At 45.9% G+C, this 13,682-nt stretch overlaps 1 protein-coding gene across 8 annotated transcripts in view; it reads right to left on the bottom strand.

The window, feature by feature from the left end:
• Positions 1 to 13,682, bottom strand: part of LOC135524802 (kinesin-like protein KIF1A) — a 183,425-nt gene that overhangs the window by 26,293 nt on the left and 143,450 nt on the right. For 7 of the 8 annotated variants that reach the window (XM_064952638.1, XM_064952631.1, XM_064952632.1 and 4 more), the window contains 4 exons: positions 13,484 to 13,550; positions 11,737 to 11,821; positions 11,496 to 11,601; positions 3,551 to 3,577 (listed from right to left, as the gene is read on the bottom strand). In XM_064952638.1, the coding sequence (XP_064808710.1) occupies positions 3,551 to 3,577; positions 11,496 to 11,601; positions 11,737 to 11,821; positions 13,484 to 13,550 (285 nt within the window). The remainder of the gene's footprint in view (positions 1 to 3,550; positions 3,578 to 11,495; positions 11,602 to 11,736; positions 11,822 to 13,483; positions 13,551 to 13,682) is intronic. The other variant, XM_064952636.1, reaches the window with a different exon arrangement.

Below are 13,682 nucleotides of genomic sequence, written 5' to 3'. Positions count from 1 at the left end.
ACACAGTTTACCTTGCTGCCCAGAGAGCTCCTTCCTGTCGCTGGGATCTGATGGGATTCATGGGTCTGCATCTCAAATTGTACCCTATTTCCTCTTTAGGGCACTACCCATAGGGCTTTGGTCAAATGTAGTGCACTATATATTTTTTATTTTACCTTTATTTAACCAGGCAAGTCAGTTCAGAACAAATTCTTATTTTCAATGACGGCCTAGGAACAGTGGGTTAACTGCCTGTTCAGGGGCAGAACGACAGATTTGTACCTTGTCAGCTCAGGGGGTTTGAACTTGCAACCTTCTGGCTACTAGTCCAACGCTCTAACCACTAGGCTATATATAGGGAATAGGGTGCCATAGGGCTCTGGTTTAATGTAGTGCACTATATAAGGAATAGGGCTCTGGTCTAAAGTAGTGCACTATATAGGGAATAGGGCTCTGGTCTAAAGTAGTGCACTATATAGGGAATAGGGCTCTGGTCTAATGTAGTGCACTATATAGGGAATAGGGCTCTGGTCTAAAGTAGTGCACTATATAGGGAATAGGGCTCTGGTCTAAAGTAGTGCACTATATAGGGAATAGGGCTCTGGTCTAAAGTAGTGCACTATATAAGGAATAGGGCTCTGGTCTAAAGAAGTGCACTATATAGGGAATAGGGCTCTGGTCTAAAGTAGTGCACTATATAAGGAATAGGGCTATGGTCTAAAGTAGTGCACTATATAGGGAATAGGGCTCTGGTCTAAAGTAGTGCACTATATAAGGAATAGGGCTATGGTCTAAAGTAGTGCACTATATAGGGAATAGGGCTCTGGTCTAAAGTAGTGCACTATATAGGGAATAGGGCTCTGGTCTAAAGTAGTGCACTATATAGGGAATAGGGCTCTGGTCTAAAGTAGTGCACTATATAGGGAATAGGGCTTTTGTCTAAAGTAGTGCACTATATAGGGAATAGGGCTCTGGTCTAAAGTAGTGCACTATATAGGGAATAGGGCTCTGGTCTAAAGTAGTGCACTATATAGGGAATAGGGCACTGGTCTAAAGTAGTGCACTATATAGGGAATAGGGTGTCATTTGAGATGAGGAAGAGGAAGATGAGGTGGAGGAAGATACTCTCAGTTCCCTGGGATGTGATGATGGGCAGAGGGAGATAGCCTGGTCCCAGGTCTGTTTGTGTTGTCTTGGAAGGATGTGGTTTTAAAGTTGTTGTTGAGATGTGATGTGGAGGAGGGGCACCGTGTTACAGTAGCTAGCTATATTAGGCTCCTGGGGGAGACTACACTCTGTGCTGTTTTCATGGAAACGAATAGATTGTATTCTGGGATTACTTTCTCACAGCATGGTTCTCCAGCGTAACACAGACAGAAGTGAAATATCGACCACAAAAAATGCATTTCATTCGTAAGATGCTATCAGCTTATTGATGTCTATTTCTAAAGCCTCGAGTGTGTTTTTTGGAAGATATCGATGACATAACTTTATACAAAAGCTTAAAATTATTTCGGACCTCCTTACAATGTTTCCATGTTTATTTTTGAAAATATATATTTTTTTTATCAATGCTATAACCCTTTAAGCAGGACACACAAAATGAAAATCAGGATCATTAATGCCCCCTAGTGGCCATTGCAGAGGTTTGCAACAGGTGAGGAAATGGTGCATGGGCACAATTCAGGCTAGTTTCACCTCATCAAAAAGATCTTATTTGTAACAATTCCAGAATAATATGCTGGTTCAGGTCAATAGTTCATCCAGGCGTAACGTAACAGTGTCAATAATAACAGTTAAAGTATGGACTGTAGGTGACACGTGAATGACCCTCGAATGTCTAGATTCTGGCTTGTAGCTTGCTTTGTAAAAGTTCTTGTGTGGAAGCACAGGCCAAAGAGGAGACAGAAGCTGAAAATTATGGCCCCACAGCCAGCCAAGTTCAGACACAGCCAGCCACATTCTGTACATACTGTAGAAAGCAAAGCATGCCATGCATTGCAGCCTCCGTACACCATCAGCTTTCAGCCGCAATCCCCAGTCCCAGCAGTCCCAGCAATCCCCAGTCCCCAGTCCCCAGACCCAGCAGTCCCAGCAATCCCAGCAATCCCAGCAATCCCCAGTCCCCAGACCCAGCAGTCCCAGCAGTCCCAGCAATCCCCAGTCCCCAGACCCAGCAGTCCCCAGTCCCCAGTCCCCAGTCCCCAGCCCCAGCAGTCCCAGCCAGCCCCAGCCCCCAGCCCCAGCCCCAGCAGTCCCAGCCAGGGGTCTGGGCCCGAGCCTTCAGATCTAACTTCCGCCTCAGACCCCAATTGTTTCACGTCAGAAAGAGCGACAGCCGTCTGCACTGATCTGTCTGTCAACACGCAAACAATCACTGTAATAACTTAAAACAAGTCTGGCTACAGTATGCTGTCATTCTAATATCATCCTCAAGAGTCAATCTTACCAAAACATAAACCTCTAGCTAATATTGACTTATTTTTTTATTTAAAAAAAATTATGAGCAAATCCTCACTACCTAATTCTACGTCTAGCAACAATGTTTTGTGGTAGTAGAATCAGTATTTATGAAATTAGAGATGTGTCTGCTTGCTCGCTGAACCAATCCAAATGAAATGATGGACATCGTTGGTCAACGCTGACTCTTCCCTCTCGCTGTAGTGTAGTGAAGTTCTAGCTAAACACACAAATTAGTTTTCGTGATATTTCTTTTTCCGGCCGAGCTTCTACAGCCAAGCTGCTCTCTGTGACGTCGCCACCTTGGCCAAATGTTACAACGTAGCGAGACACAGTGCCAGCTGTCAATCAGATGCCAGCTGTCAATCAGATATGTGATGATTTTTTTTTTCCTGAGAACAGTCCTGTACAACTTCAACAAAAAAAGATGTCAAACTCACTACCGTAATGGCTATTGCACTAACGCTGCTAGCTGGAGCAAGTTTGATCAGCCGATCAAGGTTTACCGTAGTAGCTAGTGTGTCATAGTTACTGACAGTGGAGTGATTTTCAGAATTAGGAACTAGTATTAGCTGGATGTGCAAAATATAGATTTAAAAAAAAAATTTAAATGAGTTCCACGTCCTACAAGACAGATCGGTTGACGGACGAGTGAAGCCCTCTGACGTGAGACCTATGACCTCTGACCCACAACAGCTCAGCAGCAAACACACAATCCAGGAGGAGGAGGAGGGTGAGTGGGGGGGGGGGGATGCAGCACAGTCCCTCAAATCTCCTAAAGAGGGAGAGTAGGAAACAACAGAGAGAGAAGAACAAAACAGGGGAGGAGAGACAGAGACAGAGACAGAGAGAGAGAGAGAGAGAGAGAGAGACAGAGAGAGAGACAGAGAGACAGAGAGAGAGAGAGAGAGAGAGAGAGAGAGACAAAACCCACAGAGGAAAACAACGGGAACTGAATGATGGATGGATGACTAGAGTTTAAAATTAAGCGAGAGTGAAGAGATTAAAATAGATTTTACAGGAACACGACAAGGAGACGTGTTATCTAATAGTAAATAGTTTTTACTGAATAGTAGAATGAGAGGAGAGGGATTTGATATAAATCATATACCTAGGCATGTCCGAATCAAGAAACTGTCTGCAAAAACACAAAACAACATTGTGTTAGTGGAGTGGACTGGAGGGAGAGACACGTCAGCAGCAGCATGTTGTCCCTTACTGATGACCTCACAGCAAATCTGTTTGTTCCTGTATGATGGCAGCAAGGGCTATGTCTGAGGAATGGTTTTTGGGTTAAGGGAAAGGAGACCAGCAAAGCAGTGTGGTTAAACCATGAGAGAGGTCACAGTACGAGTACATAATCATGAGGAAACATCAACATAACTTCAGAAGTTATACACTAACAAGCCCCTACTGTAGGTAGCACAGGAAAATGCAGTGCTAAGTGAGTTATGGTGTGTAGTTATGGTGTGTAGTTATGGTGTGTAGTTATGGTGTGTAGTTATGGTGTGTAGTTATGGTGTCTAGTTATGGTGTGTAGTTATGGTGTGTAGTTATGGTGTGTAGTTAAGGTGTGTAGTTACGGGGTGTAGTTATGGTGTGTAGTTATGGTGTGTAGTTATGGTGTGTAGTTAAGGTGTGTAGTTATGGTGTCTAGTTATGGTGTGTAGTTATGGTGTCTAGTTATGGGGTGTATATATGCTAAGTGAATTAGGAGGTGTAGTTATGGGGTGTATATATGCTAAGTGAGTTATGGTGTGTAGTTAGTGAGTTATAGTGTGTAGTTACGGTGTGTAGTTATGGTGTGTAGTTATGGTGTGCAGTTATGGTGTGTAGTTATGGGGTGTATATATGCTAAGTGAATTAGGAGGTGTAGTTATGGTGTGTAGTTATGGTGTGTAGTTATGGTGTCTAGTTATGGTGTCTAGTTATGGTGTCTAGTTATGGTGTGTAGTTGTGTAGTTATGGTGTGTAGTTATGGTGTGTAGTTATGGTGTGTAGTTAAGGTGTGTAGTTACGGGGTGAAGTTATGGTGTGTAGTTATGGTGTGTAGTTATGGTGTGTAGTTATGGTGTGTAGTTAAGGTGTGTAGTTATGGTGTCTAGTTATGGTGTGTAGTTATGGTGTGTAGTTATGGGGTGTATATATGCTAAGTGAATTAGGAGGTGTAGTTATGGGGTGTATATATGCTAAGTGAGTTATGGTGTGTAGTTAGTGAGTTATAGTGTGTAGTTACGGTGTGTAGTTATGGTGTGTAGTTATGGTGTGCAGTTATGGTGTGCAGTTATGGGGTGTATATATGCTAAGTGAATTAGGAGGTGTAGTTATGGTGTGTAGTTATGGTGTGTAGTTATGGTGTGTAGTTATGGTGTGTAGTTAGGGTGTGTAGACATGCTAAGTGAGTTAGGGGGTGTAGTTATGGGGTGTATATATGCTAAGTGAGTTAGGGGGTGTAGTTATGGGGTGTATATATGCTAAGTGAGTTATGGTGTGTAGTTAGTGAGTTATAGTGTGTAGTTATGGTGTGTAGTTATGGTGTGTAGTTATGGTGTGTAGTTATGGTGTGCAGTTATGGTGTGCAGTTATGGGGTGTATATATGCTAAGTGAATTAGGAGGTGTAGTTATGGTGTGTAGTTATGGTGTGTAGTTATGGTGTGTAGTTATGGTGTGTAGTTAGGGTGTGTAGACATGCTAAGTGAGTTAGGGGGTGTAGTTATGGGGTGTATATATGCTAAGTGAGTTAGGGGGTGTAGTTATGGGGTGTATATATGCTAAGTGAGTTATGGTGTGTAGTTAGTGAGTTATAGTGTGTAGTTATGGTGTGTAGTTATGGTGTGTAGATAAGGTGTGTAGTTATGGTGTGCAGTTATGGTGTGTAGTTATGGGGTGTATATATGCTAAGTGAATTAGGAGGTGTAGTTATGGTGTGTAGTTATGGTGTGTAGTTAAGGTGTGTAGACATGCTAAGTGAGTTAGGGGGTGTAGTTATGGGGTGTATATATGCTAAGTGAGTTAGGGGGTGTAGTTATGGGGTGTAGACATGCTAAGTGAGTTATGGTGTGAAGATATGCTAAGTGAGTTAGGGGGTGTAGTTATGGGGTGTAGACATGCTAAGTGAATTAGGAGGTGTAGTTATGGTGTGTAGTTATGGTGTGTAGTTAGGGTGTGTAGACATGCTAAGTGAGTTAGGGGGTGTAGTTATGGGGTGTATATATGCTAAGTGAGTTAGGGGGTGTAGTTATGGGGTGTAGACAAGCTAAGTGAGTTATGGTGTGTAGATATGCTAAGTGAGTTATGGTGTGTAGACATGCTAAGTGAGTTATGGTGTGTAGACATGCTAAGTGAGTTATGGTGTGTAGATATCCTAAGTGAGTTAGGGGGTGTAGTTATGTGGTGTAGACATGCTAAGTGAGTTATGGTGTGTAGATATGCTAAGTGAGTGAGCATAGGACATCAGTCCAGTGCAGGGTGGATATGTGGTCTTGAAATGCCAGGAGGGTGTGTCCCATGAGGATCAACATTATCCATCAATGTTTTACAGCTGCTGGTACAAGCTGTACTCCGTAGGGTCTTATAGATCTACGTGAGGATGGGGACTGAGTGAGATTATAGTAACAATTAGTTTAATAATGAGGTGAAAAGTGAGTAGCAGTGACCGGGGTGAGAGGTGAGTACGCAGTGACCAGGGTGAGAGGTGAGTACGCAGTGACCAGGGTGAGAGGTGAGTACGCAGTGACCAGGGTGAGAGGTGAGTAGAAGTGACCGGGGTGAGAGGTGAGTACGTAGTGACCAGGGTGAGAGTTGAGTACGTAGTGACCAGGGTGAGAGGTGAGTACGCAGTGACCGGGGCGAGAGGTGAGTACGCAGTGACCAGGGCGAGAGGTGAGTACGCAGTGACCTGGGCGAGAGGTGAGTACGCAGTGACCGGGGTGAGAGGTGAGTACGCAGTGACCAGGGTGAGAGGTGAGTACGCAGTGACCGGGGTGAGAGGTGAGTACGCAGTGACCAGGGTGAGAGGTGAGTACGCAGTGACCGGGGTGAGAGGTGAGTACGCAGTGACCAGGGGTGAGAGGTGAGTACGCAGTGACCAGGGTGAGAGGTGAGTACGCAGTGACCGGGGTGAGAGGTGAGTACGCAGTGACCGGGGTGAGAGGTGAGTACGTAGTGACCGGGGTGAGAGGTGAGTACGCAGTGACCGGGGTGAGAGGTGAGTATGTAGTGACCGGGGTGAGAGGTGAGTACGCAGTGACCGGGGTGAGAGGTGAGTACGCAGTGACCAGGGCGAGAGGTGAGTACGCAGTGACCAGGGCGAGAGGTGAGTACGCAGTGACCAGGGCGAGAGGTGAGTGCAGTGACCAGGGCGAGAGGTGAGTACGCAGTGACCAGGGCGAGAGGTGAGTACGCAGTGACCAGGGCGAGAGGTGAGTACGCAGTGACCAGGGTGAGAGGTGAGTACGCAGTGACCAGGGCGAGAGGTGAGTACGCAGTGACCAGGGCGAGAGGTGAGTACGCAGTGACCAGGGCGAGAGGTGAGTATGCAGTGACCAGGGTGAGAGGTGAGTGGTCAGCTGGGATGACAGATGGACATACAGAACCCAGCAGCAGACACACTAGCAATAAGGGGAGCGTAGTGGTGACATAGTGGTGACATAAATAACCTTCAATATAATAGGACAAGGTTGTTTATCAAGCCATTTTTACAGGCCTACTTATCTGAAGGATCCGTGACAGGTATTTGATCGAAAGGATGGGTCACAAATCAATACGATCAATTTTGTACTAGATATGTTTTGTTTCGTGCCACCTGTGCAGAAGGATGGGTACGTCTCGTTGTGTCGTCCTTCTCCCCACTGATCATGTGACCTGCTTCTAGACAGGTAAAACCACATGTTGATTTTTTTTATTTTTTTACCAAGCATCAGCTGCTTCAGTGGAAGAAGAGCGGGAGAGGAGGAGGGGTTGGAGTGGGGGTGTGGGGGGTGGGGGGGGATAAAGCCTCTTTGCGTGGAAGTTGGTTGTACCAGTCAAGCTGTGCATCTTGACCGCGCGAGCTTCATCAAGCGCTCTGACCCATAGTTGCCTCACTATGAGTGCCATGCATCAGCCTGTGTACAGTGTCTGACAGCTTCACCGTGTCTTACGAGTCTATATTCAGCATTAGGAACGGTGTCCGGTCACCTGTAAAAAGGACAGGAGCCGACCGAACACTCCTCTGGCACAGTTTTAAAGAGTGCGTTGTGCTAGAGTGGATCCTCTGGGGGAGGCTGACGTAGAAATAGAATGGATAGAACGGCCGTGGACCATTCAAGTCAACGATATGGCACACATAATGTGTACGACTGGAGGCCATTACTAGTTTCACCCGTGAGTTTACCAGTCAAATTGGCAGAGTTTAGAGGTTCCCGAAGCCCCTTCTATTCATTATATGCCTGTGGCGTTTGCTCTGTGTCTGTGAGGTGTTTGTGGAGGACGGGGGAGAAAGGTGGGGGGGGGGGGGGGGGGACAAGGATGGTGTGGCTGGCTTTAGACTCCGGAAGATTAACACATGCTAGCGTTTCCATAGTGATCATGATATTTTCATTTTTTTTTTGAATTCCCGCCGAGGATCGTGAATTCAAAAGAATGGCAGGAGAAACACAATGATAATGAAACATTGTTGGAGTGGTATTGTGTTTCATTGGTTACTATGCAAATGTAACATTTTCAGAACTGTAAATGAACTGTATAGTATGAAACAGTTAAAAACAAGGTTATTACTTCCAACAAAATAACAGCTGGAATGCTCTATATAACTTATATATTGAATAGAACTTACACTACACGGCCAAAAGTATGTGTACAGCTGCTCGTCGAACATCTCATTCCATTGGAGTTGGTACCCTGTTGTGCTGCTATAACAGGCCTCCAGTCTTCTGGGAAGGCTTTTCCACTAGATGTTGGAACATTGCTGCTATAACAGGCCTCCAGTCTTCTGGGAAGGCTTTTCCACTAGATGTTGGAACATTGCTGCTATAACAGGCCTCCAGTCTTCTGGGATGGCTTTCCACTCGATGTTGGAACATTGCTGTGGGGATGTCGGAGATGAGCATTACTGATGTCGGGGCACTGATGTTGGGCGATTAAGTCCTGGCTCTCAGTCGGCGTTCCAATTCATCCCAACGGTGGTTGATGGGGTTGAGGTCAGGGCTCTGTGCAGGCCAATCAAGTTCTTCCACACTGATCTCGACAAACTATCTCTGTATGGACCTCACTTTGTTCATGGGGGCATTGTCATGCTGAAACAGGAAAGGGCCTTCCCCAAACTGTTGCCACAAAGTTGGAAGCACAGAATTGTCTAGAATGTCACTGTACGCTGTAGTATTACGATTTCCCTTGACTGGAACTAAGGGGCCTGAAACATGAAAAACAGCCCCAGACCATTATTCCCCCTCCGCCAAACTTTACAGTTGGCACTATGCATTTGGGCAGGTATCGCTCTCCTGGCATCCGCCAAACCCAGATTCATCAAGTCGGACTGCCAGATGGTGAAGCTTGATTCATCCCTCCAGAGAACGCGTTTCCACTGCTCCAGAGTCCAATGGTGGCGAGTTTCACACCACTCCAGCAAACGCTTGGCTTTGCACCTGGTGATCTGAGGCTTGTGTGCGGCTGCTCGGCCATGGAAACCCATTTCATGAAGCTCCCGACGAACAGTTATTGTGTTGACGTTGCCTGGAACTCGGACAGAGGACAGACGATTTTCAATATGCTTCAGCACTCAGCGTTCCCAATCTGTGAGCTTGTGTGTTCTACCACTTTGCGGCTGAGCCGTTTTTGCTCCTAGACATTTCCACTTCACAATAACAGCACTTACAGTTGACCGGGGCAGCTCTAGCGAGGCAGAAATTTGACAGACTAACTTGTTGCAAAGGTGTCATCCTATGACGGTGCCACATTGAAAGTCACTGAGCTCTTCAGTAAGGCCATTTTACTGCCAATGTTTGTCTATGGAGATTGCATGGCGGTGTGCTCGATTTTATACACCTGACAGTAACAACGGGTGTGGCTGAAATAACCAAATCCACTAATTTGAAGGAGTGTCCACATACATTTGGCCATTTAGTGTATATTGTCAAATCATAACCAATCATCAAACATAACATAGCAGTCAGTTGTCTTGTGGGTTATCTCTGATTATAAACTGGGCGGTTCGAGCCCTGAATGCTGATTGGCTGACATCCATGGTATATCAGACCGTATACCACTGGTATGACAAAACATTTAATTTGTTTACTGCTCTAATTACGTTGGTAACCAGTTTATAACAGCAACAAGGCACCTCAGGGGTTTGTGGTACATGGCCAATATACCACGGCTAAGGGCTGTGTCCAGGCACTCCACGTTGCATCGTGCCTAAGAACAACCCATAGCCGTAGTATATTGGCCATGTACCACACCCCCTTGTGCATTATAGATGAAATATACTGCGTTCCAAATGCAAGCCTATTCCCTGTATACTACTTTGTGTTTGTGTGTTGGTCATAAGTAGTGCACTGTATAGGGAATAGGGTTCCATTGGAGACGCAGATAATGTCTATGGGTCCCTACGATGGGTCTGGTAGGGTCCCTACGATGGGTAGAGTCTGGTAGGGTCCCTACAATGGGTAGACTCTGGTAGGGTCCCTACGATGGGTAGACTCTGGTAGGGTCCCTACGATGGGTAGAATCTGGTAGGGTCCTTACGATGGGTAGACTCTGGTAGGGTCCCTACGATGGGTAGACTCTGGTAGGGTACCTACGATGGCTAGAGTCTGGTAGGGTCCCTACGATGGGTAGAGTCTGGTAGGGTCCCTACGATGGGTAGAGTCTGGTCGGGTCCCTACGATGGCTAGAGTCTGGTAGGGTCCCTACGATGGGTAGAGTCTGGTAGGGTCCCTACGATGGGTAGAGTCTCGTGGGGTCCCTACGATGGCTAGAGTCTGGTAGGGTCCCTACGATGGGTAGAGTCTGGTAGGGTACCTACAATGGGTAGAGTCTGGTAGGGTACCTACGATGGGTAGAGTCTGGTAGGGTACCTACGATGGGTAGAGTCTGGTAGGGTCCCTACGATGGGTAGAGTCTGGTAGGGTCCCTACGATGGGTAGAGTCTGGTAGGGTCCCTACGATGGCTAGAGTCTGGTAGGGTCCCTACGATGGCTAGAGTCTGGTAGGGTCCCTACGATGGGTAGAGTCTGGTAGGGTACCTACGATGGGTAGAGTCTGGTAGGGTCGCTACGATGGGTAGAGTCTGGTAGGGTCCCTACGATGGGTAGAGTCTGGTAGGGTCCCTACGATGGGTAGAGTCTGGTAGGGTCCCTACGATGGGTAGAGTCTGGTAGGGTCCCTACGATGGGTAGAGTCTGGTAGGGTACCTACGATGGCTAGAGTCTGGTAGGGTCCCTACGATGGGTAGAGTCTGGTAGGGTCCCTACGATGGGTAGAGTCTGGTAGGGTCCCTACGATGGGTAGAGTCTGGTAGGGTCCCTACGATGGCTAGAGTCTGGTAGGGTACCTACGATGGGTAGACTCTGGTAGGGTCCCTACGATGGGTAGAGTCTGGTAGGGTCCCTACGATGGGTAGAGTCTGGTAGGGTCCCTACGATGGGTAGAGTCTGGTAGGGTCCCTACGATGGGTAGAGTCTGGTAGGGTACCTACGATGGGTAGACTCTGGTAGGGTCCCTACGATGGGTAGAGTCTGGTAGGGTCCCTACGATGGGTAGAGTCTGGTAGGGTCCCTACGATGGGTAGAGTCTGGTAGGGTCCCTACGATGGGTAGAGTCTGGTAGGGTCCCTACGATGGGTAGAGTCTGGTAGGGTCCCTACGATGGGTAGATTCTTGTAGGGTCGCTACGATAGGTAGAGTCTGGTAGGGTCCCTACGATGGCTAGAGTCCGGTAGGGACCCTACGATGGGTAGAGTCTGGTAGGGTCCCTACGATGGGTAGAGTCTTGTAGGGTCCCTACGATGGCTAGAGTCTGGTAGGGTCCCTACGATAGCTAGAGTCTGGTAGGGTCCCTACGATGTCTGGTTACATACCTGTCCTCCTGCATGGGCTTGACATGCCCAGCCGACAGGATGTTGAGTGACAGGATGTTGGGGTCTATGATGGCATCGTCCCCCTCGGGAGAGTTGCGAATACGACCTGGTGAGAGGAGGAGGAGGAGGAGGAGGAGGAGGAGGAGGAGGAGGAGGAGAAGTTAGAATGGTACGCTTGATAGATATTGATGTTGTTCATAACACAGACACATGGTACACAAACAGTCTTGAACCGACTCACCCACAACCAGTTCCCGGACATCCTTCCACTCGATGTCTCCACCTGTCTCATGAACGATGGTCACAGTGATGCGCCTCTGGATACCCTGAGAGGGGGAGTGAGCGAGAGCGGAAGCATTATGTTCAGAAAGAGGAAGCATTATGTTCAGAATGAGGAAGCATTATGTTCAGAATGAGGAAGCATTATGTTCAGAAAGAGGAAGCATTATGTTCAGAATGAGGAAGCATTATGTTCAGAAAGAGGAAGCATTATGTTCAGAAAGAGGAAGCATTATGTTCAGAATGAGGAAGCATTATGTTCAGAATGAGGAAGCATTATGTTCAGAATGAGGAAGCATTATGTTCAGAATGAGGAAGCATTATGTTCAGAATGAGGAAGCATTATGTTCAGAATGAGGAAGCATTATGTTCAGAATGAGGAAGCATTATGTTCAGAATGAGGAAGCATTATGTTCAGAATGAGGAAGCATTATGTTCAGAAAGAGGAAGCATTATGTTCAGAATGAGGAAGCATTATGTTCAGAATGAGGAAGCATTATGTTCAGAATGAGGAAGCATTATGTTCAGAATGAGGAAGCATTATGTTCAGAATGAGGAAGCATTATGTTCAGAATGAGGAAGCATTATGTTCAGAATGAGGAAGCATTATGTTCAGAATGAGGAAGCATTATGTTCAGAAAGAGGAAGCATTATGTTCAGAAAGAGGAAGCATTATGTTCAGAAAGAGGAAGCATTATGTTCAGAATGAGGAAGCATTATGTTCAGAAAGAGGAAGCATTATGTTCAGAAAGAGGAAGCATTATGTTCAGAAAGAGGAAGCATTATGTTCAGAAAGAGGAAGCATTATGTTCAGAATGAGGAAGCATTATGTTCAGAAAGAGGAAGCATTATGTTCAGAATGAGGAAGCATTATGTTCAGAATGAGGAAGCATTATGTTCAGAATGAGGAAGCATTATGTTCAGAATGAGGAAGCATTATGTTCAGAATGAGGAAGCATTATGTTCAGAATGAGGAAGCATTATGTTCAGAATGAGGAAGCATTATGTTCAGAATGAGGAAGCATTATGTTCAGAAAGAGGAAGCATTATGTTCAGAATGAGGAAGCATTATGTTCAGAAAGAGGAAGCATTATGTTCAGAATGAGGAAGGTTTGTTCATGTTCAGAATGAGGAAGCATTATGTTCAGAATGAGGAAGCATTATGTTCAGAATGAGGAAGGTTTTATGTTCAGAAAGAGGAAGCATTATGTTCAGAATGAGGAAGCATTATGTTCAGAATGAGGAAGCATTATGTTCAGAATGAGGAAGCATTATGTTCAGAATGAGGAAGCATTATGTTCAGAATGAGGAAGCATTATGTTCAGAATGAGGAAGCATTATGTTCAGAATGAGGAAGCATTATGTTCAGAATGAGGAAGCATTATGTTCAGAATGAGGAAGCATTATGTTCAGAATGAGGAAGCATTATGTTCAGAATGAGGAAGCATTATGTTCAGAATGAGGAAGCATTATGTTCAGAATGAGGAAGCATTATGTTCAGAATGAGGAAGCATTATGTTCAGAAAGAGGAAGCATTATGTTCAGAAAGAGGAAGCATTATGTTCAGAATGAGGAAGCATTATGTTCAGAATGAGGAAGCATTATGTTCAGAATGAGGAAGCATTGTGTTCAGAATGAGGAAGCATTGTGTTCATACAGAACACATCAGTTCAATCATACCATACTTCTCCACTCCCTGAATGACCTACCTGGTGCAGCATGAATGTCCCATGGCAAGGCATGCCTCCTCTGTGGTCCACTCCTGCTGGGACGTAGCTGTAGGAAACAGAGACAACCATCGTTTATTTTCCTGCACAGTAACGAGACTCTCGTCGATTTTCACATTGGCCAATAAGTAGCTAATGCTGTTCCTGATATTGTTATTACTCTGAGTTCTTACATAAAAGG

This window comes from Oncorhynchus masou, chromosome 31 (assembly GCF_036934945.1).
Source record: "Oncorhynchus masou masou isolate Uvic2021 chromosome 31, UVic_Omas_1.1, whole genome shotgun sequence".
Taxonomy (NCBI): domain Eukaryota; kingdom Metazoa; phylum Chordata; class Actinopteri; order Salmoniformes; family Salmonidae; genus Oncorhynchus; species Oncorhynchus masou.
Note: the sequence above shows the minus strand (reverse complement) of the source record. Positions and strands in the feature narration are given on the sequence as shown.